The sequence below is a fragment of the Eumetopias jubatus genome, unplaced genomic scaffold, assembly GCF_037043125.1.
Source record: "Eumetopias jubatus isolate StellerSeaLion01/CBP00866 unplaced genomic scaffold, mEumJub1_p1.0 scaffold_2, whole genome shotgun sequence".
NCBI classification, from domain to species: Eukaryota; Metazoa; Chordata; class Mammalia; order Carnivora; family Otariidae; genus Eumetopias; species Eumetopias jubatus.
The window spans coordinates 167,466,504-167,492,348 of record NW_028274808.1 but is presented as its reverse complement, the minus strand read 5'-3'; the positions used below and the strand labels follow the sequence as shown (position 1 = coordinate 167,492,348).

The 25,845-nt window shown below is 39.6% G+C and overlaps 1 protein-coding gene across 3 annotated transcripts in view; it reads right to left on the bottom strand.

The window, feature by feature from the left end:
• Positions 1-25,845, bottom strand: part of ATP8A1 (ATPase phospholipid transporting 8A1) — a 220,851-nt gene that overhangs the window by 84,053 nt on the left and 110,953 nt on the right. For all 3 annotated transcript variants that reach the window (XM_028088628.2, XM_028088627.2, XM_088021182.1), the window contains 4 exons: positions 21,713-21,797; positions 18,718-18,857; positions 4,685-4,823; positions 1,572-1,636 (listed from right to left, as the gene is read on the bottom strand). In XM_028088628.2, coding sequence (XP_027944429.2) covers positions 1,572-1,636; positions 4,685-4,823; positions 18,718-18,857; positions 21,713-21,797 — 429 coding nt within the window. The remainder of the gene's footprint in view (positions 1-1,571; positions 1,637-4,684; positions 4,824-18,717; positions 18,858-21,712; positions 21,798-25,845) is intronic.

Here is a 25,845-nt window from a genome sequence, read left to right as displayed (position 1 = left end):
CCACACCAGTCTCCCTGCTCAGTGGGGAGCCTGCTTCTCCCTCTCCTTCTGCTGCTCCCCCTGCTTGTGCTCTGTCAAATAAATAAATAAATAAAATCTTAAAATAAAGCACGGTTCACAAACTGTACTTATTACTAAAGATGTGACCAACTTTCATGGTTTCAAAATCATGCATTATTCTTTAGACTACACATTTCTCGAAGGTTTCACAAGAAAGGGAAAGCGATCACAAGGATTGTTTTGAGGACAGATAAGGAAGAGATCATCATTCCAATCCAAAGATCAGAAATCAAACACTTCTCAGATGTAATTTCTGTTCTCCCCCTGACTTCTAAACATTTGCCTCTTTACCATTCCTTCTACGCACTTGGCCCCACCACTTTGCCCACATCCTTACTAATAGGTTCTTCTCAGCTCTGCTCTTTGCGTCACCATGACTATTTTAAGCAGTTGTATAGTCACTCCCCTGCTCTGTCTTCCACCTTAAGTTACAAACGGTCGCCTTTACTTTAAAATTCTTACAGGTCATTTGACCTGCATATATATATATATATTTTTTTTTTCCTTAACTTCTATTGGACACTGAAAACATAACAAATCTTTCCCTCTTTCCCAAATATAACTTCATGTGATCACAGCCATGAATAAAGGACGTCCTAGGAATCTGTATTTCAGCCCAGAAGTTAGGACATTAAAAAAACAGCATGACTTTCCTGTAAGAAATGGTGAATTCATGCTGTTTAATAGATTCTGCAGGTTTTTTTTAAAGAAACAAAATATATATTAACCCTGGAAGCTAAAGCAGATATTAAATGTTTTATTTATTTATTTAAAAGATTTTATTCATTTATTTGGCAGAGAGACAGCGAGAGAGGGAACACAAGCAGGGGGTGTGGGAGAGGGAGAAGCAGGCTTCCCGCTGAGCAGGGAGCCCGATGTGGGGCTCCATCCCAGGACCCTGGGATCATGACCTGAGCCGAAGGCAGACGCTTAACGACTGAGCCACCCAGGCGCCCCAGATATTAAATGTTTAATATACAAAATTCCCAGGGAGGGAGTGCCTGCGTGGCTCAGTCGGTTAAACGTCTGTCTTTGGCTTGGATCATGATCCCGGGGATGGAGCCCCACATCAGGTTCCCTGGTCAATGGGGAGTCTGTTTCTCCCTCTCCCTCTGTTTCTCCTCATCCCCCGCTTATGCTCGCTCTCTCTCTCTCTCAGATGAATAAATACAATCTTTAAAAAAATTAAAAAAAAATTCCCATGTAGATATGAACAACCGCAGTCATTCATAACCTCCTGACATAATGCTTTTGTAAAGCAGTTTTGTCTCACACCATCAAGCAAATCATTTAGCAACTTGTTTTAGCTGTCGCGGACACAAAGCTGGAATCTATTTACCTCGATGTGGTTCAGAAGAGTATACATTATGTTATAGCAGAACAAGAGTGAGAAGTATCTTTTAACCTGAGGAAGAGCAAATATTTCCACAGCTATTTGGATATAAAATAAAATACTACAAGATCATTAAGTTATTAAAGGATTTTTTTTTTAGAAGGATAATTTTACTTACATCAAGAGAGCCTTCATTTATAACAATCATTCCCATGTTCTTCCTCAAAAGTTTGCAGGAGTGTCCTATGTCCAAACATAGAGTAGATTAATTGATATCATTCATTTCTCTAGAGAAAAGTAGTGAAGATGTTAAAGTGATAACACTATAAAAACATCTAAATTTTATTAGATAAAATAAAGGTTTTATCTATTTTATTAGGACTTGATGACAGTCACCTGTTTCCAGGTTTGTAGGAAGTTAAAGAAATGCTCTTATTACAGGAAGGACACAAGGATAACATTTGGTGTGTTAAGGCTGTCTTGATAAACAAGTAGGGAAAGAGAAAGTGGTAATGATTCTCATTGTCCTGAAAACCAACAAATTTATACTGAATATCCTTCATGATGACCAACGTGAGGAATAGAAGATGGGCTGATGGTTGTTTCCGGAGAAGGTGCAGATCTATCTTATCTGCACTCACCTATCTTTTGGACCACTGATCGCACCACCATCTCCCTGCCTTTGGACTGTGTTCATGTCCTCCACGGTCCGGTCCTTTCTTGCTTTGCTGTACCTGCTGCAGGGCAAAATCACCCACTGGTGTAACCAACTCTGCCTCCTCTGGACCCATCTGTGTATAGCTGAACATGGCTGGAGAAAACAAGCAAGCCCCGCTGACTGGTGTTTAAAACATGACCATCGCACGTAAACTAGTATCATTGATACTTACTCCTTTTGTGAGCTCATTTGATACAATGGTTTTAGATACCACCTAAACACTGACCATTCTGGAACTCAGATCTCCCACTTAGAGCTCTTTCCTAAACTCCAGCCTCTCACATTCCAGCGCCCGTGTAACAGCAGATGCTGAGGTACAAAACAGGCAACTCAAACTCAACAGATCCAAAACCAGACTCTCTATCTCCTCCCAGAAAACCTGTTTCTCCTCAGTCTTCCTCATTTTGGTTAATGGCAACTCCATCCTTCAGTCACTATGGCTAAAAGTCCTTGGGGTTATGCCTGAGTCCTTTCTTTCTCTCATGCCCTACATCTAATCTATTGGCCAATCCTGTGGGCTCCATCTTTAAAATATATACCTGTTCCAACCATTTCTCACCAGCTTCACTGTTACCACCCAGGTCCAAGTCACCACCATGCCTCACCTGGATTAATTCAAGAGCCTCTTCACTGGTCTCCCTGCTTCCACACGGGCTTCCCTTCCAATCCATTCTCAGCCAGGCTAGCGGCCAGAGTGATTGTTTTCACAGCAAAGTCAGTCCACGTCTCTCCTCTGCTCAGAACCAGCCCGTGGCTTCCCATCTCACTCAGACTAAATGCAAAGCCCTCACAAGGGCCTGGGAGGCCTCATCCAACCGAGGCTGTTACGCTGCTGGCCTTTTCTCCTACTCTCCCTCTTGGCATTTCTGCCCTTTCCAGAACAGAAGACAGCTTTCTCTGATCATCTAAATGACAAGCTCCCTCCCTCTCCTCTCTCAGGTTGTTTCTCAAACGTCTCCATCTCAGTGAGTTCTTCTTGACCTCCTGATTTAAAACTGAATCCTTCTGTGCAATGCACTATAACCATATACCATATGAATGAATCTATTTTATTCTAGGAAAAGGCCCCAAAGATTATGACCCAAGACTCTAAAACTTAAATGTTACCAGAAACCACCACCGTACTCTTCACAGGAATGGTCATAATGGCTACACGCCCTGAACTATTTTCAGGATCACTTAGTTTTCTTCAGATATCACTCTTTGTCACCATATAGTCTCCTATCTGTAGTCATGTTTTCTGTTTTGTCTTTCAGGTCTCCCAACTCTAAAGCATTTTGTATTCTTGTACATCGTCTTTCCATTTGTCTCTAACACCAGTGATAATTTTTATAATCAAAATTAACTGTTTGTGTGGCTTATAGATTTATACTTCTACTAGCTAGTGTCTTTTAAAAATTAATTTTCCTCTAGTCCCAGCAATTTACTATAAATCTGTAGTTTTATATTTACAGAATGCTGTGATTACAAAACACTCTAAAAGGAATATTAGGTAAATGTTTCTTGATATTTGACAATGACTTTCTAAAAACGTGGTTTCATGCTGTAAACACCTCTGAATGGTTTCTTCAACTTTGGGAGAGTTTTGGATGTAATTCATATCATGAATAACCAGAGGTTTTTCTATGTCAGGGCTGACAGTGTTCAGGCAACCTACTATTACCGAATGTGGAAGAAAAAAAAAGAGTGATCTTTTCTTGCATATAACTGGTACTAGAGGCCTCACACCAAACACTAACGTTCTTCTCAATGAGACCGCTGTTATGGACTGAATTGTGTTCCCCCTGTTTTACACGTTGAAGCCCTCACCCACACTATTTGCAGATTGGGCCTTCAAGAAGTTAGAGTTACATGAGGTCAGAAGGTGGGTTCCTGAACCAATCGTACTGGGGCCCTTGTAAGAAAAGAAGGAGACACCAGGAGCATGCATCTACAGAGGAGAGGCCAGCTGAGGACGCAGCGGGAAGGTGGCCACTGCAAGCCAGGAAGAGAAGCTCCGGGAAAAACCAAACCTGCTGACGCCTGATCTTGGACTTCCAGCTTCCAGAACTGTGAGAAAATAAATTTCTGCTGTTGAACCCACACCATCTCTAGTATGTTGCTATGGCAGCAGGAGCTACCTAATAAAACCTCTTTGTGAAAAATGAATTAACTGCAGGATGAATGAAAACTGGCAACCTTCTTACTTCCCATCCCAGAAATAACCTGTGTTCACATAAACTAGTGCTAATACACAAGTGTGCCCTAATCCCAACCTCCAGACATTCAGGCAACTGCAGAGATGTTATCTACCTGTGTCAATTATGGTTGGAAGGTGGGGGTAGGCAGAGATACAAAGGTGAGAGAGGGTTATTTTGTGGTTGCAAGAGCTAAGGTTTGGCTGTATGCACAACCACTGCAAATGTTAAGGGGCACTGGGGCCATAAGTAAATAGAGAAGCCTGATAATATTACAAATACGGAAATCTTACAAAACCCAATCTTTCAGATCTTGAAATCTCTCAAATTTATCTTCCAAAATATGTCAGCGTGTTAAAAAGTATCACAATTTAAAGCTTGAATTAGGTGGATTACCAATGTTAATGGCAGTTTCTTGCTTGTCCCCTGTAAGGATCCAGATTTTGATGTCTGCTTTCATGAGAGTTTCTATAGTTTCAGGCACTTGATCTTGTAATTTATCTTCAATGGCTGTAGCTCCAAGTAGCTGAAGATTCTGGGGAAAATGAGTGGAAGAACTTTTAAGAAAAAAACCAGTTTAGATTCTTTAAGAATTGAACTGTGCATATGTCTTTCAATCAGAGACTAAATGGTAATACATAGACTTTGATATAAATTCCAACTATTCCAGAGAGTTTTCTCTTAAGGATCCCTGACTTTGATCCAGTACTTTGGCATGAACTGAAGATACCTGTACTATCTTACCCCTGTCTACCTAGGTAGGGGATGGATTCTTACAAAAACAAAAATACGACAAAAAGCCATATAGAAGGGGGAAATCAAAAGGGAGTTAAAGAGGAGCAGGCAGCTACCGAAAAATAGCAAAAACAAAAACTATGGAAGTTGTTCAGAGCAAAGAAGCAATCTTGCTGCCCTGTTTGAAAAAAAGAATAAATGCTCATTAAAAAAAGAATGCTGAGATAATTAAATTGTAATTTGATGCGTGTCAGAAAATGTACACATATCATACAATTAGGAATGCTGAGGAAGAGAGAAATAAACCAAGAGATAGCATCAGTGTCTGTAAGAAAGAACAGGTTGGGCACTTTTCACATGGCTCCATATTTAGGTAGTGGAAGGCCAGAGTCTGTTAAAGATGGCATCTTTCATATAAGACTGAACACAATCAATATGCTCTGCAGGAAGCTCTTCCAATCGCTCACCAGAAAGAAGAATGGTTTCTGCTCTCATCTTCCTAAATGGAGGGAAAAGAGAACAACTTTTTGGTTGTTAGGGAAACCTGGCTCACCACATAGATGGAGGCAATGGTTCTTGGTCCTAAATACATAGGAATGCACAGTGACAAACTAAGCCACAATCAACCGATTCTTGGATTTTTCCCTGTAACTTAACTGCCAATATGATCCACCCCAACATTTATCTTTCAAGTTTTTTTCCCTTCTTGCCTTTGTTTTTTATTTAAAACATCAGACTAAGGCCGTATAGATACAAGGGAAATCAAGTGCTAAGGAGTGTCCAAGTTGGTAATAACAAAGAAAGCATTCCATTTTCTCTCTTCCTTCTAACATTAAGTTCCATTTACTATTTGCCAAAGTGTAAGTCTAAAATTAGTCCTAAGTCTTGGTATGCATGGAAAATATATGCAAATACACACGAGTAAGTGAGAGAGAGTTTGTGAATGTATTAGTTAGGAATGCTTTTGGCTACAATAGAAAAAATCTAACAGTGGCTTAAATAAAGATTTTGTTTTCCTTCCATAAGTAGTATTGGGACAGGCAGGTGTGGGCATTAGATTCACTCTGCACGTATCTCTCAACATCTCAAGGTGGCGGCCACAGCTGTAATGAGCACTGCCACACCTGAAGACAAAAGTAAGGGGGGTAATGCCAACTGTACCCATCTCTTATTTGAAAGCAAAAGTGTTTCTAAAAGTCCTTGGCAGATTTCCAAATATGGCCATATTTCGTTATTGATATTTACTTGACCATCCTTAACTATTAGTACTTAGCTTTTCCAGCCTCGATAATGGGCAAGACAGAAGAGGGATGGGAATGGGTGTTAAATTAGCCAGCCAATAGTCTCTATCACAGTGCTTACAGATGGACATGCATATGCATTAGTGTTTATGTACACACGTGTTTACGTGTGCATGTATGTTTAAGATACACACATCCTCCGCTACTTTGCCTAGAGAAACTTGGCTCATCCTGCAAGGCCAAACTCAAAAGTTACTGCTTCTTTGAAGTTTTACTTCTAAAACAAGTTTTCCCCTCTGCAGTGCCCTGATAGAACTTTGCTCATCTTTAGACCATCTTAATTTATCATATTCAGATTAACTATTTTATGTACAACTGATAGTTTTGTTCAGGAGTAGGGACCATGTCTTGTTCATCTTTACATCTCCAGAACACTGACAGTCAGCATTCAGTGTTTGTTGAGTTAGTGAAAGTGAGGGAAGGACAAAAACAAAAAAGCCAAAATCCAAATGTTATAAAGTACTGCTGCAATCTAGACCATATTCTTTTCAATATACTCCAAATAAGTTATATGGCTATTAGATTCACTTGATGCATGACTTCTTAGTTTATAATACATAAGACAGGAAGGCAAATTCCCTTCTTCAAGGAGATAGTATCATTTTATTATCTTTAATGGGAAGCAGATTTGAAATCTATCATAACCTGATGAATAATTATCATCAAGAAGTTCAAGAATGAAAAGGAAGAACAGTTCAGCAACAACTATGCCAACATCACAATTGCTGTATTTCAGCATTTAGACAATGATTCTATCCCCATTTGCTCAGCTACTTTTGGGGCATCTGCAGCTAAATCATCCTGGCCCCCATCCCAGGGAAGATCAGAATATAGCTGTATTCAAATGTCAAATATTCCACAGAAAGCAAAGATTTTTAAATGATCACGAGGATCATTCAGTAATACAAGCTCTCAAAATTTTCTAACCTAAAAATTTATTTTTTTTCGCAATGTCTCACAAAACTCTGAGGTAAGTAGATAACGGGAGAGCCAAGATGTGAACACATTCATTAGAAATACATAAACAAGTATATTTGTGTATCTTGTAGCTCTAAGGGGAGAAATGAGCTCAGGAAGTATACAGATATACATTATCATGCACAAATCTAATAAAAATAAACTGACTGCATTGAAGCCATATTTGAAGGAAGGAAAGCACCTGGTTTGCACAAGTAAAAAAGAAATATTTTTTAAACCAGGTAAAAATAATATAAAGGACACCTCCAGTGATGTGTATGCTGAGAAAAGTTGAGAAGAAGGCTAACTTGGGGTGTTTTGGTGACTATGATAAGAGGAATTTCTAAAAAGGGTGATGAAACCGTTCTGAATATTCAGCAAAATTGCAGTGGGTCTATTTTGAAGCCTACAGAGGAAAAACTGTTCTCAAGCCTGTTAATCTTCCTTTCATCCTAAAAACTCCTCTGGTACAGCACTTACTAATTTTAGGGGAAGGCTCTGCTGCCTCCTTTCCTTTGGCCCTGGTGTCATTATTGTGAGATTAAGATCTTGAGTGATAGGCTGTTCTGCCCCTGGAAATTAATATCTTTAGCTACATAATGACCACTAGAAAAAAAATTTGAACTTTGCGTGCTTTTCCTGATCATAACACAGGAGTGTTTAAGCCGTAATCAATTTCATCCCAAACATGTATTACCTTACACAGATGGCCACTAATAGGCACTATGGGAATTACATATTCAGCAAGTGTTGAAACGTGATAAAATCCCCATGGCATTTATGGAATTAAAAAAAAAAAAAAACCTCAAACACTAATCTTACTTTCAAAATGTCACTATGCCAAAAGTTATAAGGGTTTCAGGTTGATGACTCTTCGACATAATGTAGATTTAATGATCACTGAAAAATCATGAAATAATATTTATTCACCTAGTAAAGCCCTCAAGCATCTTATTTTCTCTTTCAGATGTTCATAACATATGTAGAATTTTTAAAAAGTCATAGAAATATAAAATTCCTAGTAAAGATAAAAGGCTTCATGCAGCATATTTAAAAACTGTATGATAAAATGTATTATGATGGATTTAGAAATCATGTTTTTCCCAGGACATGTATATTTTGCTAAATAACAGAACCTCAAAATGACTTATTTCCATATTAGCAAATGTTTGCTTAGTACTTATTCTGTTATTTTTACAAAGTCTGTGATAATATTCCTAAATAATAAAAGGTATAATAATTAAACTCATATCAATTTGGGTTTCAGATTACAACACGGACTATTTGGCAGAAGTTTCTTTAAAGCAAAGAAAGAATGTCGGTAAGCAAAGTTTTCCTACTAGAGTAAATATGAGCAACATTTGGTAACCTCTATTTCATTATGAAATAAGACTGTGGCAGGAAGATGAAGAAAAATATTTCCTTACTAGAGAAAATGTATCAAACACTGCCACGTGCTTTACATTTATTCAGTTAATAGTTTTGGGGCGGTTGAGTAAACTATCCAAGGTCAAACAGAGGTACAGCTGAACTACCATGGTAAGAACAAAATCCCAGGAATCAACAAACACCCAAAGGCAGCAAATGAGAAGTAAAACTGATTAAACCAAAGTTGGAATTTTATTCAAATCTTTATAAGTTTTTAAATGTTTGTTTCTGTTCTTCAGTCTTTGGTAGTAACTTTGTTCCTCTGAATCGGTTTCAGACTTGGTCCTGAGCCACTCCTGCCGAGCATACCTATTTCCCCGTTTCCACCTGCAGACTCTGGATCCCACCTGGGGACTGGCTCCTCTCCACACACACTGGCCTGCACCCATTCTTTCACAGATACACTCTGAGCAGGTCGTTCTGGGCAAATGGTGGGATCCAACAATGAGTTCCTTCCTCCGGGCAGTCTACATTTTAGAACGTACCAGGAGAGATTCTTCTTGGGATTTCCCCCTAGCTTTCGGATTGTACCTCCTTTCCTTTTACTGTTGTCTGTTTCTCCTAGACCCCAGCTGCCTGGCTAGCATCAAGGCCCAAGTAAGTAGCCGTGGGACCAGGAACCTAGAGTGATGGTTGTCAGAGTCACCTGAAGGGCTTATTAGGACACGCAGATCGCTAGGCCCCAAATCCAGAATTTCTCACGGAGTAGGTCTGAGGTGAGACCCAGAAATGTGCAATGGTAACAGTGCTGTGGACCTGAGGACCTAGCTCTAACAACTGTGTACGCAGAGCAAGGTTGACAAAATGCTCCTGTAAGAGGACAGACGGTAAGTATTTCAGGGTCTGAGGGCTGTGCATTCTCTGCTGCAACAACTCAAACCCTGCAAAATGGCATGAAAACAGCCAAAGACTATGTGTAAACAAGTGGCTGTAGTTGTGTTCCGATAAAACTTTATTTACAGAACCAGGCAGTGGGTGCATCTGGCCGTTGTGCCGGAGTTTGCGGCCCCCCGCGGCAGAGTGCCTGCCTGACTGCTCTGCATATTTCCTTGCCCAAACCTTGCCCTTCCTCCTTAGCACGGCCTCAGAATCTTCTGGACCCAGTTCTCTCTCCTTGCAATCCCCAGCCACAGACAAAATCTCTTAACTGTAAGACAGGGCTACCATCAGAGAAAAATAATATTCTTCCCAAACAATATTGCCATATGCTGTACCTGATCTCTTTTTTTTTTTTTTACATCTATAGGGTTTTATTGTTCATGTGTTTTTTTTCCCTTTAAATTTTTTATTCTTATGTTAGTCACCATACATTACGTCATTAGTTTTGGATGCAGTGTTCCATGATTCATTGTTTGTGCATAACACCCAGGGCTCCACGCAGGACGTGCCCTCCTCAATACCCATCACCAGGCGAACCCATCCCCCCACCCCCCTCCCCTCTAGAGCCCTCAGTTTGTTTTTCAGAGCCCATCGTCTCTCATGGTGCTATACACGATCTTAAATGTAAACAAAACATTTTCTGTGGGTACAAAAGAGACACACAGGGAAGGGATCTCTTCTTTAGTCTGGGTGGCTCCAAGATCCAGTCCAACATGAGTTAACACTTGACCTTAAATCTTAAATGAAGAATTAAGACTTGGCCAAGGTGGGGAAAGGATGGACAAAGGAATTCCGAACAGAAGAAATCACAAGTGTGAAGACAGAAGTATGCAAAAGCATATTGTGTTTGAGAAGTTGCCATTTAGACAATATGGAAATAATACATGAAACGAGGTGTGGCAGTGATTTAAATGATGCTAATCTGGTAGGATTGCTCTAAGGATGAAATTGGACTAGTCGTCTCAAACTTTGAGTAGTAAGTTAGGAAAAAGATGAGGCTGGAAAAGCCAGTGGAATGGAAATGGAAGGGTCTGTGTGTTTTGTGCAGGATTCCAAAGACAGAGGTTATGTGAGGAGGAGTTTTAGAAGAGGAACAGGGTAAGACTCTTACATTCCAGATAGATTACTGGTGGCCAACTAGGGACGGATTAGGAAGAACAGAGGCCTTAAGACCAGTTAAGAGGCTATGGCAGTTACCATCCTGTTTAGCTTGAAAATATGGTAACCCTGGACTCAGGATGTGCTGATGGGTATGTGATCCTTAGTAATTTTATAGTGCTGACTCGCAAAGGTTGCCGGGCTCCTCTCTGTTCTGCATTTCACTGGTCAGAATTCACCCTTGTGGTTTTTCTTCTCAACGTCTTGGAGCCCATAACAATGGAGTTTTATTTAAAAAAGGAGAACCTCTTGCTTCTTTCCTTTCAGTGTAAGTGGGGCTACAGAACGCTAGGACAAAGCGCATTAAACCACTGGGATGGCTCATTTGCCTGCTTCTGGAGAAATCAGGCAACCGGTTCATTTTTCCAAGGCCAAGGAGGAGATTTTAACTTGGTGCTTTTTGAACCACGGAAAATCATACTTGAACTCTCACGCAGCCGAGGGCTTGCCAAATAAGGTCAGAATTCACACACCCAGCTGAAAGGAATCAGGATTTGAGAGGCGATTGGGTGTAGCCTGCAAAAACAACATCCATCTTCTCTGAGAGAGGAGAGAGCAATACCCAGTGTGGAAAGTCTACCCTGAAATGCTCATAGTAAGAGATCTATCAGGCCAGAAAGGAGACGCATGTGAACAAAGGGAACCTTAAACACTTTAAATACGATTCTAAAGATGAGTTGAGGGAAAATGATGAAAAACAAACTTCTGCCCCCATTTTTAAGGAAAATAGGGTGCACAGAGGCCCCCTCATCGATTCTGTGGACGTGTCCCAACCATACCAGTACCTCTCAAGTGCTGAGCTGGTGATTATGCAACCAACATGCTTGGTTACATTTTATCTCTCAAGTTTACAATATTTCATGTACATTCTTGCTTTCTTCTAAACCAAACCCACCTAACATATGGATTATTAACATGGGATTTGGAGTTAAGGCAGAATTGGGATTTGAATCCCTGTTCTGCTGACCACTCGGTATGTGTCTTTCAGCAAGTGGCTTTCCTAAGAATTTCCTAACCTGCAAGATAAGGCTAATAATACGGACTAAATAGGGTCGTTCTGAGAATGAAATTAGATCGGTCATCTCAAAACTTTAAAAAAAATTTTTTTTGAGTAGTATCATAGGAAAAAATGTTGAGTACTCACCTAGGACACTGCTATGTTTTTGTAAAACATGTTTGTCCTATTAATATTAATAAATTATCTACTTTGCAGAATGCAAAAACAGAAATTATAAAAAAGCTGAGATAAAATATAAATAGAAACAGAAGCTATAACATTTTCCTGCTCACCCCAAAGGATCATCTTGTGTACCCCATTTTATAGGCCCTTGAACCAAGTAATCAGGGTAAAGAGGAGAAGACTTGGAGCTTAGTCAATGCCCAAAAATGGCAGGTCCTAGTAGTTGAGCTGATAGACTGCAAATATTCTTAAGGAACCAGTAAAACAGGAAACTACTGGAATTTTAAACCATGAAATCACTGGTACATGGTGATGTAAATTTTCATTTAGTACATTTCGTTTTTTAGTACAAACAAAAGTGATATTTGCAGCTACTAAGAATAGAAGTGGTAGTTTTATCTGAAAAAGCATTACATTCTAATACAGAAGTTACTATGAACTTGGCAGTCATAAATGTTCAAGAAAAGTCCTGTTTTCCATTAAGTTTTATATTTTTCTAGTAATCCTCCAAACCACTCGTTGCCACATGTTGCGAAGGGTGCTAAACTGTTGTGTTTAGTCACACTGAGTGTAACGGTTGATCTATATTATGCCACATCAAAGCAGTCTTTAAAAAAACCTAGAAACGTCAGCCACATTTGAGGGAGGAGTAAAGGAAATAATGTAAAAAAGATCACTACACCTCACTGTCCTATCTTAGTGACTCATCTCGGTGCCCGGGGCACTAAGTCCTGTCTGGAATGAACATTTTTCAGTTTACAAGTGCCCTGCCTATCTCCACCCACTAAAATTGAAGACAGGGATGTCTCTGTCCCTGTCCCCTGCTGCGCCTGAGAGCCCAGAACAGAGCCTGTCATGTGTTCAGACATGTGCCTTTGAATCATTCCAACCATGTGCTTCCCACAGTCATGTATTAAATAACTTAGAAAACAAGTCTTTAAAATGGCTGGGTCTACATTTCTACAGAATGCATTCTTGAAAATTATTAGCTCTTTTCCCTAATACTTCCCTAAATTAATCCCTAGTGACAAAATATATGTGATATGAACATCCTCACTGTGGAGAAAGCATGGGCTGTATTAGTAATAGGGGCCAGGCTTTCATTAAGCAAGCACCTACTATAGAAACTTAGCTTCTGGATAAATTTTTAATTGAATTATTTATTTATTCGTCATATATTTATTCAGTAGTTAACACAGGGCAGAAGGGCAGGTGCTGGAAATACAGGGATGAATACCATAAAAACAGTCCTTGCTCTCATGAAGCTTCAATCTAGTGGAGGCTCTACATTAATAAAAAATTACAAAATGTGTATGAAACATTGTTATCTGATTCAAAGGAGAGCTCGATTGTCAAAGCTAGTTTTCTCATTACTATTAAGGGCAGAAATGATCTTCTCTGATTCATAATCTATTAAAAATAGCGCAGCAGTAAGTTGTCATTTTTTAAAACAGATTTTGTAACCTATGCCTCCTAACAAGAAAAAAAAGAAAAAAAGAAAAAAACCCAACGTGATCACTAGCGAAATCATGCTTCAATCATTGCCCAATCTAGAGAGGTGTTAGATCTCACTCGGTTTTGTTACTGCTCAAGATAAATAATTTGCTTTCATAAACACCAGATGCAATTAGTAGGTAATTTGTGCAATGCTAAAGATATGACTGAATTTTTCTATTGAAGCAAATAAATATGAAACATTTTCAAAAACCTGTATTTACCATGAAGGCACACCTTCCTATGTCAGCCAATAATTATAAAATCTTCCCTGAAAAGATCAGAGCCCTCTCTGCTATTAATTTTCAAAGGAACCCAGCAGCAGAGTATGAATAGGAGGCAAAAAAAAAAAAAAATTTGTTTTAGAAACACGTCAGAATAAATCTAAAGTGACAGATCAAAGAAAAAGGTGAGAAATTTCAGAAAAACCACTGCTAATGAAGCATAAATCTTCATAATTGTTCTGTTACTGATCTGTAATTTTTCCCAGCCAAATACAAAAAAATTCTAAATTTTATTTTAAAAATCAGATTTTTAAAAATGCAGATCAACACTAGTAAGTGGTCTCATCATCCAAAATTCTGAGTCCAAATATATTGTCTTTCAAAAGAACAAGTTTAAAGTAGGTAAAGCAGGTCAAGTACATGCTCTGAAAGACTGAGACAACTAAGTTTTCTGAAGTGGTGAGGAAGAGATGAAGAGGTGTTACCTTCCATAAAACCCAAAGTGATCCACAATTCCCCTTCCTAAACTGGGTCAAGATACCTCAAGTACCTGATAGGATTCTAATTAATCCCTGTTGCATTTTAACTATGTGAACCTTCTTGTTCCTGTATGATTTTGTCTTCCTAGGAATAAATGCTGCCTCTTGGCCTATATTTAGTAACAGAAAAAAAGATATTTCAGGAACGTCTTGAAACAGCTTATAGCATTAGAATTTTTTTTTTAAATCCTGTAAGTTTACCATCTGAATGCAAGTGTTAGAGCTCAGACGGTCCCACCTGAGGACAGAGATGGTGCTGTTATTTTATAGATGGATGTAGAAGTCCTAAATCCTCTCCTCTAACAATGACTGTCAATGGGGAAAACAATATCCAGAGGACTTTTTCAAACCTCTCACATTTCCTTCTTTCCTTTAGTGCTCTGGAGGGTGAAAGGAGTACTTTCTAGTGCTCAGACTGCTGGGAAAGAAAAGTGACAAAGCAGTGTGCCAAGGGACCAATGCCATTATCTTGTTGGATGTTCTTGTCTATTTGGATATTTTTGCAGCTTATGCTAGGAGTTTATAGCACCCAAAGGAATAAGGCTTTAACCAAATTTCAAAAACTGAATTACTTGTTTGAACAAACACTGGAGGGATAAGATAGAGAGTAAGGTTTAAAAGTACAACCTTCATCATTTATAACATTTTACTTCTTTTGTAACATATTAAAAATATTCTTGTTTTCAGGAAAAACTCTACAAATCTTTCAAATTTTCAATGTCTTTAATGTAACACTACCGCTAACGTGTCAATGGCATTTCGCATAATTAATTCAAATATGTTCAGAAACAATTTGTATAGGACCACAACGATGATCTGATCTTTCATTGAAAAGTGAAAAGAGTACTGAAAATATATAGTATTCTGAGGAGCCCATTTCCAAAAATTTCACACACAGATGGAATATTATATGGTTTTCAAACAGTGCTCAGTGGAACCTCAGAATTGTGAAAAAGCTCCTCACAGACCATGATGAGGGCAAGGTGCTGAGGCTGACGGGAGAGGCAATGTGGGGCTCCTCCCTCCCCCTCCACTCTTTAAACAGAGCAGCTTTGCTTTTATCTACTATATATATGATGATTCAGACAATATTTTGTTTGGAAAATGGGTTTTGCTCTTTAAAAAAAAAGATTTAAAAACGACTCTCATGGTTTAAAATTCACTATCTCATATGAGAAGTCCATTCTCATGGTCTGCATAAAAAACAGATTCCAATCACATAAAAAAAGATAACATAATCAACATGTCTCATTTAAAGTAGCCAAAGAAGAAGCCAAATGGTTGATCCCTAACAGTACAACAGCTTAATTTTTTTTCTTTTAAAAATTTTTATTGCTATGTTAATCACCATACATTACATTAGTTTTTGATGTAGTGTTCCATGATTCATTGTTTGTGCATAACACCCAGTGCTCCACACAGAACGTGCCCTCTTTAATACTGATCACCAGGCTAACCCATCCCCCTACGCCCCTCCCCTCTAGAACCCTCAGTTTGTTTTTCAGAGTCCGTCATCTCTCATGGTTCTTCTCCCCCTCCGATTTACTCCCCTTCCATTCTTCCCCTCCTGCTATCTTCTTCTTTTTTTTTTTTCTTAACATATATTGCATTATTTGTTTCAGAGGTACAGATCGGTGACGACAGCTGAATTTAAAGCCGGGGCAATGCAGCAGCAGGATACGTGCTCTGACATGTTGAAACCTGCCTCAGTAGGGTAGTTTTAATGGCAGTCACCCCCAATTCCTATGGAACACTAACCCCTGTTGATTTTAACAAAGAACGGAAGCTCAGACCAGGAAGGAGTGATATCGCCCCGGCCCTAGATACATTAAAAACCCAACAGTCTTCCAATGATCGGGGATGGGAAAAGCATTTGTCAGAAAAATAGCTCTCAGTGGCAGACTCTTCAGTATCATGTGCCTGTTCTTTTTCCCTAAAAAGACCTCTGATCTTTTGTATAGTAAATCAAAACCAAAAACAACTTCCCCCAACCACCCATCTCCTTTAACTGGTAAAATAACCTTGTGGGTTTCATTTTAAAAGTTACCACCTCTCTGAAGGCTTCCGTTGGACCAAGTTTGAGGGTCACCACTCTGGGTTCCTTTAGATTTCCTTACTTAAGGAATTTGTTCAGACTGTGATGCTCAGGGTCTCAGCTGAGTGTTCCTAGTTTGCTTGTGCTTCCCCAATACCTAACATCTATTAGCAGCCTAATTAAAGTTAATGAAATTAATACTTGAATGAAATTATGGTTTCTGGGGTAGGGATGGACACAGAAAACCAGTCCTTATTTGGAAGTTGGCTGAGCAAGGGAACCAATCCCTTCACCTTTCTGGCTTTCAGATTTTTTTCAATAAAACTTAGAGACCATGGCTTACCAGAAAGTAAAAAGGAAATAGATATAAATTCCTCTTTTCATTCATTTTAGGAAAGAGGCACTCAGAGGGAGGCATATTTGTAAGCTAAAAGTATACATGTAATGCCATTTCCCCAAGCAACTTAAATTTCAGTGTGACTCGTGATCGCCATCTGCTGGAGAGAAGCTGACCATCTATTTCATTTAAAAGGTGGAAGTCACAAGGTTTTTAAATATCAGATATTGTGTGCACACCCCCCCCTGCAACAACAACTGTTAAACCTATAAAATATAATCTATAAACTCTAGAGGGCTCAGAGTAAAAATGGTATTAGGCACATTAAACATTCAACTCCAGAATTTTTGACAGTATGCTTCCTACAGAAACAAAATTTAATGTTTAGAATCCATTTTCAAATATTTGACTGTAACTTATTGTGCATTAATTCTACCACATTACCATGGAGAGCAAAGGCTCCATTATCTTCAGGCTGTGTACATAAGGAGACAGGAGAAAAGTTATTTCCAAACGGTAGTTTTTTGTTTTGTTTTAGTTCTCAAAAGAGTAAGAAAGGCAAGAGATTAAAAATCAATACCGTTAGTACTTGAGGACAACAAGTAACTTTGGTCAGAGAGATTGAAAGAGATTATGGTCATGGCCTTATAAATAATAAAATACTTTGTTTTGCCACATAATGTCCCAAAGACATACTCATATATAAATACATCTGGAAAGAGAGAGAGAGAGAGAGAGAGAGAGACTCAACAAGTTAACTGAGAGCGTGTGTGTAATTCTACAACTGGGGGATGAGTATGAAGCTAGAAGATATCATATATGCTATCACATGTCTTTGAGAAATAAGCAGGATACAAAAATAAGTTCAAACATAAGGAAGGTCTGAGAAACAAACCAGCTTCTAAAGTGATCACAGTCTATTGAGGAGACAGGAGAGACAATATCTAGAGTCACATATGGCCACTGCATTCAGCAGAGAAAACCACCTGCAGCTAGGATGGGACATTCCCCAGTATTACGCAGAGGCGACCGCACAGGGGGAAGGGAGGCGCAACCACCTTTCAAGAAAGGAAGCACCAGGGAGTAAATTGTTTGAAAGAGAGGAAGGATTAAAAAAAAAAAAAAGTCAGCTTTTACTTACCTGCAGGCAGGATTCAGTAAGCTGAAGCTAACAGACAAACCTGATCCTGTGCAGTATAAACATGAATAAAGTTAACGAATTCTGCAATTAGGAAGTTATTTGATGGAAAGTGAAAGGTTAGAATGAATATAACTTAAGTGGCTGGGAGCATGAACTCTGGAGCCAGAATGAGGACTCTGGCTACCCTATTTTGAACTGTGTAATCTCAACCAAATTTCTTAACCTCTCTGTTTCCTTGGTGTCTTCATCTGTAAAACTGGAATGAACAGTACCTAGCTCAAAGGGACGTTGTGAGGATTAAGTAGTTAATAGATTCAAGGGCTCCAAACAGCACCTGGCACACAGTGAGTACTACACAAAAATGTTTGCTATTTTTAATTAAGGGAGCAAGATTTCTTGCTATTTATAAAGCATCAATCAGAGTGTATCCATCACTTTTTGGATGAATAGCCTTGGTTTCCTTATCTGTAAAATGAGAGTATTTTTAGTTGTGATGCAAATGAGGGATGTGTGTCTATGTACATACACACACACACACACACACACACACACACACACACTGGCTAGCCAGGGATAAGCACTGGGTTGTTCACTTATACATTATTATTAGCTACAGAGTCACACAAGCTATATTTTTATTATATTATTTTGTATTACACATGATACACCATGATCAACTCTATGCACACATGCATGCGTATGTAACTTGTGTGCAAGTGTGTGGGGGGAGGGCATGCTTATCTTCAGTGACACAGATGCAACAGTATACATTGGCAAGAAGTGGTTAGACTAGCCTAACTTTGATCCAAAACTATAAAAAGTAGGAAGACCTATACAAAGCAATTCCAGAGACTTTTCAGCAAAAGCCCTAACCAGTATTAAGATTTGTTAACGCTTGGACCAGAGGAGACTCAACAGTAAGAGGTGTGTCAAGATATTCTGATCTTTATTGGCTCCTTGAGAAGACTGAAGTTTTCTGGAAACCAAGTTTTCTGTATGAGCAAAATGGTCTTTCACCTACCTTTTCAATCAACTCATAACTCTCTTCGAGCTTCAGCAGCCGGTTCTGCACAGACGTGGATGCGCGCTGATAGACTGCTCGCCATTCCTCAAAGTCGCTCTCCGAAATCTCAGCCACAGCGAAACATAAAGTTCTTAACCCTGAAAGAAGGTAGCAGACATCCCCCCAGCACCAAATAAGATTTCATTCAGAAGTCTGACCCATTTTTATATAATTAAGTCTTGTTTTGAAAAGACCAATTCAATTCAAACAATATGGTTGACGTCTGATTCAGTTAGGACACAACCTCAGTGCGAAATGGGTATCAAAGCACCCCTCACCTTCAGCTGGCCTCCTGATTTTGATTCCCAGCTCTTTCAATACAGCCTTTGTGCTTTTTCCAAAGTGATTTTTTTCCAACATCCTGATCTTATCAGCTTATTCTTTTGCTTGGAATCTTCCAATCATTCATCCCCAGGATGAAGTCCAACCCCCAAAGGCTGGCTCACTCACCATGCACCAAGTGTCTTCAACCTCCCTCCCTGACATTTACCTCCTATATACCCAGTCTCTGCACATGCTGGTCACTTTTTCTCCATTTCGCCCCCTCCAACTCCCTCCACTGTCTGCCTTGCATCTACTTTAAGACTCGGTTCATGCCATTCTCTCTGAAGAATTCTCCTCTCACTCAGACCCGAGGCAGAAATCCCCAAATGCTCATATGGTGTGAACAACAATGTTCCATATTGTTTTTCTTGTGGAGCTCCTGTGTTAGTGTATAGCTCCTGGAAGGGAGAGGCCCTGAGTTCTTCAATTCCATAGTGCCCGTACTGAGCACAGTGGCTGGCTTACAACAGTGGCATCATAGATGCTTATGAAGAAAGAGAGGGACCTCAGTGGAGTTTACTTGGAAAGCCATCTGCCTCTTACAGGGATATATGATTGTGCTTATTACTGCTCTTCGTCACTGCAAATTTGTAGTATATTTAAGAAACAAAACAGAGGATCATAGGAGAAGAGAGGAAAAAACAAAACAAGATGAAATCAGAGAGGGAGACAAACCATAAGAGACTTAACCATAGGTAACAAACTGAGGGTTGCTGGAGGGGAGTGGAGTGGGGGGATGGGGTAATGGGGTGATGGACATTAAGGAGGGCACATGATGTAATGAGCACTGGGTATTATATAAGACTGATGAATCACTGAACTCTACCTCTGAAATTAATAATGTATGTTAATTAATTGAATTTAAATTAAAAAGAAAGGAAATAGTAAAAAAAAAAAAAAAGTCTAAAAAAAACCTGAGGTATAGTGACAAAACAAAGGACCCATCAGAAACACCCCGGGAAAACAATCAAAGCTGAAGTTTGAGGTGACCTACTCCCAGTGCTTGGTGCCTATCAATTTCATAATTCACTTGGAAGCTACCCTCAACCAGAAAAAAACAGTGGATTGGAACAAAGAAGAAACAAAAGCATTTAGCAGCCAGGACAAATGCAGTTAATTAGGTTCCTGAGAAGACAACACCCTCACTCAAGGTCATTAACTCTCAGAATAACTAGGTGCTAGTGATCTCAAGCCAAATAAAATATGGCCAGGTAACATGTCAGAAACAAGCAGCAGAAGACATAAGACATAAAGTGCCCAGAGGACTCTATATTCCAAGAAAGGAGTAGGGCTGTCTGTTGTCAGCTCACTGAGCATAGAACTTAAATCTTTGGGGCCATATCAGGACATGTTTTTCTCTTTTGGAAACTTGGCTGGAGACTTATTCTGGGGTAGCCGTGGAGTATAAGTGTTGTTCAGCCTAGGGCCAGAAAGAATAGGGTGGAGGAACTCAGCTCTAAGAGCTGGAATATCTTCACATCACAACCAGAGAAGACAAGGATGCTCCCTCAACCCTCCCCCATTAAAAGAACCAGGGCTGGACGCCGGCTAGGCTCTACCTGCCAAGCCCCACTGAAGATGAACGTGAGCATCTCCATGCTCTTGTATTTTCGGAGAACTGAGAGAAGGGTCTCTATGTCCTTGCTTTTCAAAGCCTAGTGCTTTTAAAAACAATCCTACCTTTTCATCGCTTGGATGAAGAGGAAAAAGATTTGATCAGAGGTCAGGCTTGCTGCCATTGGCAACAGTTCAAGCCGAGGCAGACAAGAGTGAAAATTTTGATGGGAGATTGATTTTTATTTTTTTTTTTAAAAGATTTTATTCATTTATTTGTCGGAGAGCGAGAGACAGAGAGCACAAAGCAGGGGGAGCAACAGAGGGGGAGGGAGAGGGAGACACAGACTCCCCACTGAGCAAGGAGCCCGATGCAGGGCTCGATCCCAGGACCCTCGGATCATGACCTGAGCCGAAGGCAGATGCCCTAGAAGGGAGATTTAGATACAGTTCTGGCTGCTTCTGTTAAGTTCAGAGAGAAGACTCTACAAATTCTTGGAGTAACTGACCCTACTGTTTAAGTACTCTCATGTCCTCCCATCTAACCTAGATCATCCCCCTAGACTGTTGAGCTGTACAGATCATATATTTCAGTAGGACAGAGAGACAGGACTCAGCCTGTTTACCATGATTCCCAGGTCTCACACGGAGCCTGCCATTCAGTAAGGGCTTAAGAAATCTTGAGTTGAAACTACACTGAGAAACTATTTTAATAGTTATATAGGCTTATTTCTTTTCCTCTTTCTTACTCAGATTAGAATATCCAGTTTTTTGGGTCCCTTTCCTCCTACACTGCTAGAGATACAGTGTATTTAAAGTGTGAATAGTACCCATGCTAAAAACTGAACAGATTTATAGACCCTACACCCCCAAAACATAGGGACCAAGTCTCTCAAAATTTTAACATAGAAAATCAAAACAGAAATAATGGGAACAGCACATAGTATAACCTAAGTTATCAGATAATTGTTATCTTGCTTTAGGAATTTCTAGGTAAAATAACAACAATCCTGCAAGACATTAGTAGATGATTTCTTTTTATTGTAATCATGCTTTATTGCCCTATTACACTCACCTTCTGTAGCAAACTGCTCTAAATGTTTTAGGGTAATTTCTTTGTATTTTGACGTCTCTGCCAGTCTATCATATATTACAGTGTCCTGGAAAACAAACAGAGGTATAATACACTTAAATGAAGCATTTTGAGTTTAATAACACTGACGTTGGCAACATTATGAGCAGCAATGAGTATAAAAACAGCCACTTTGAGCATTAGCTTTAAAGCGCAAAATATTTTTTCTCTAATAACACTGTTTCCCTAATGACGTTAAGAAACAAGGTTTGAGTCCCATATGTTCATCTTTCTCCTTTGTGAATAAACCTGGACTTACTCCAGTGTTCCACATCTCATATTCTACCAGCACTTCGCTTATCTTGCAAGATCTCCCCCACCCCTGAAGGTATTTTTGCAGGACACTGCAGGGCACAGGTCCTCTATGAAGACATAGGTGCCACAAGGGAGAATAGTCCAGCACTCAAAAAGTTTGGGAAATGCTGGCTGAACAAAGCCTGCCTTGCGGTTATACTTCTTGGAGCCTTTAAAATGCTGATGTGCACAGTAGATCTCTAAGAGGGCCATATGGTATGTGCCCCAGACTCATTCATTATGGAGCCCGAGCTAGAGATTAGGGCATCTGTATGGGACTGGTGCTCCCACAGAACAAACTTTGAGAAACACAGGTCCAAATGCACAGAGAGGGCTGGTGGGTATTATAGGGAGAATTTCGAACAAACGTAGCATTGTCGGTAGCTGAGTATTTCTGATTGTGTCACTTTAGCCTCTAAAAGCTCAATTCACCTAGTTTGTGAAATTCAATTACTGGATTATCTTTAAAGCCCCTTTCAGCTCGAACGTATGTACCACTTACTTTTCTCTGATTTTTGCCCCTTTATAAACTGCTTATTGTTCCTTTTGTTATTCCTCGGCTTGGGTTTAATGTTTTAAGAATTTTAGTGTTTGGCCTCCATGGTTTTATTAGACTAGGAAAAAATAAATCATTTACCTGCAATTACTTTCTCAGTGGTATTACCCATTTTGGGGTCTCCAGTCTCAGGGCTGAGATTTGGAAGCAGACTAATGGAGTATGATTTAGAACCCTTGAGAGAAACAAGAACTTAGTGACCTCAGAACAGATGGAATATTCCAGGCCCCAATTATGAATTTCTTTTCATTTTTCAGTGGTGGAATGGGAAGGGGGGCAAAGCAAAAGGAAATGATAATTTCCCCTCTTGGCTCCTTTCTAGGAATGAAAGTTATAACTTATGAACTCTATTTTTTTCCAGAGGCTAATGACATTTTCAATGAAATTAAAATAGGCCATTTAAAACTAAGAAAATCTCTAAAAAAAATTAACATCATGAAAACAAAAACGATAAGGGAGATTAAATTCTGCCATGTAGCCAAGTTTTCTAGTGGAAGAAACTGATGCTTGAAATAGAATTTTCTACTTTCTTTATAGTATCAAGGAAAGCAGGGGACAGAATGTGGCCTTCCACATGAATTAGATAGTATGTTTTTAAGTGACAGTCAATCGGCCAGGCTTACATGTGAGAAATAAATACATACAAATAACCTCTTCACCCAAAGTAACGGCTTCACGTGGTTACGACCAAAAAAGGTTTCTTCACAGGAACTAAAGCATGTGTATCCCCTAAGATCAGACTCAGAGCCTACTGAGTCTACATTTGCAGGAAATCCTAAATGAATTTACTTATGTGGTGTCCCAGCCCTCAGCAAGGTAAGAGTGGAAAATTGGCCATGAGGGGATGCTCCCCAGGCAGCATGGCATAGTCAATAAAGAACCTAGGGCTTCACGATGAATAATTCATCTTAGGTCAATTTTCACTTGAAAAGTCGTTTTCCTATTCATCTTTTAGACTCAGGTTCCAATGCTGCTCCGTCCTCACCTATTGTGTCTTGCACGTGGCAGTTGTTCAAAAGATAGGTGTTATGTGAATAAAACACCTGATGTAGTCCTCAGTCAGCCTGAAGCATATTCTACAATATTGCCAAATAAAGAAGGACTATACAGTGAAGTGCAAGAGTCAACAGTAAGAAGGTAGCAAATAGAAAAAAGAGGTCTGACAGAATTATTTAAGCACTGCAATTTATACTGAAGTTATCTAGGTAATCTTGCTACAAATTCGGCAGTTGCCAGGACTCTGATCTTGCCGTCAGGTTACCCAACAGGGGGAGACTGACTGACCTGCCGCATGAAGCTTTGGCCTCTGTGATCTGGGACATTTGCTAAAATCATCAGACACATCCATATGTAAATGTAGAAGAATATTTTCTGTGTTTGTGTGTGCCATTCGGATTTATCTGTACTCTGCCCATGATGTGGTGGTGAACTGCTAAACATAACTGATTTCAGATGTGGTCTTCTCGATGTGTGGTGCAGAATTTTACGTATGGGGCACTTAATTAGAAATTTTCAGTCACTTTACGGTCCCTAAGGCACTGAGTGTAATAGTCAAGTTTCTAATTTTTCCTCTAGTATATAAGTATTGGGGCAGGGTTTTTATTTTCTTGAATAAATTAAGATTTTATGTGTGTAAACATAACTTCTTAAATTGGCTACTATTGCAGACATAAACTGAGTATTGTATACTTTTTTCATTTAAAAATTAGTAAAGCAAGGCAACCTCATTGCAGAAAACCTGGAAGAAAGGAGAAAAAGAAATCATCCATATACACACACACCACAGAGCCACCATCTCTCTGTGTTATGTTCTAGACGAACTCTTCCATACCATCTTCCGATTCACTAACTGCACCCCCGACTCTTCCACTCTGTTTAATTTAGAGTTTATTCCGTTTTCTCATGTTTTCTCTTAAATTCATGATTTCCGGTTTAGCTTACACATATCTCCATCCCCTCCATTTCTTTTTGATTAAAAATAGTTGTAATTTTTTTTTTTTTTTTAAATCATGTTGAACTAAGCATCCTTGGTCAGACTTGTCTACACAAATGATTTCACCTGGAGTGAATTCATGTCCGGTTGTTTACGTGCTTGTGCTCTTTGGAACGAGATTTCCTCATGTGTCTCTCAGTTTTGCTCTCCGCTTGTGCACACCCCAATCTAGTGGTTTGATATACTCCCCCAGCAGAGTTGGCATGAGTTTTTCTTAGTCTCTTCTCAGGATTAGGAAGGCACCACTTTGATGCCTTTGATGTCTCAGGCATCAAAGAGGGGAGGCTGGCTCCTCTCTACATTTTACAGAAAGTACTATTTGCCCCCACTGTCTTACAGAAACCAAATTCCAACCACCGCTCCCCGATCCTGACTCCGGGCCTGGGACTCCCACCCCCGTTCAACTCAAGACCTCAGTTCGGTGTACCACGCTGATTTTCTATTCCTATTTGGGGCTTCAAAGATATTTATCTTGTTTTTAAGCCTGGCTCTACCTTTCTGCTCTCTCTCTATACTGTGTCAATCGCTGTCATGAATTTGGAATAGAGGAGAAACATTAAAGTTTGAGCAGACCGTGTTAACTTGACTGGAAAGTATTAGCTGACTCCTTAACTGACTCTTTAACTACTGAAGTCTTCTATTGCACACGTCACTGTTGATTGTTCACTCTGCCAGGGAATCAACACTCCTCAGACTCTCTTCCCAATTCTGATCTCTTTTTAGATCCTCTACTCCTCACTTTTAGCCCTCCTCTCTTTTCATGTAATATTTCCTTCTTACAAGATCTCATCAATCCCCTGCTTTTACCTTCTAGCTACACTTTGTACCAGCATCCCAGGTTCCTTCCCCTGTGAAATCCAAGCATCTCTGCCTCTTGGCCCAGATGTAGCTCCCAACCCTCTATCATGGGAAGTGGTACCACTTCATCTACTCAGCCAAGTCCAAATCGGATAATAATTCTAGACCATGGTCTCCCTTATCACCCACATGTAATCAATTACTGAGTCCTAAATCTCTGTCTTCGCAATCCTCTCTGCAACTGTCTTGGTTCTGATCCTCTTATCAACTCGTGGACTATAGTCAATAGCATCAACGGGGAACTCCGTATGCATCTCCTTCCTGCCTTAAGTCATCTTCCCAAATGGCATCAGAACAATTCAGAAAAATGTACAAGTTCTTGAGCATGAAAAAAACCCCATGACCTAAAGCATGTCCACCTTTCCAGCCTCGAAT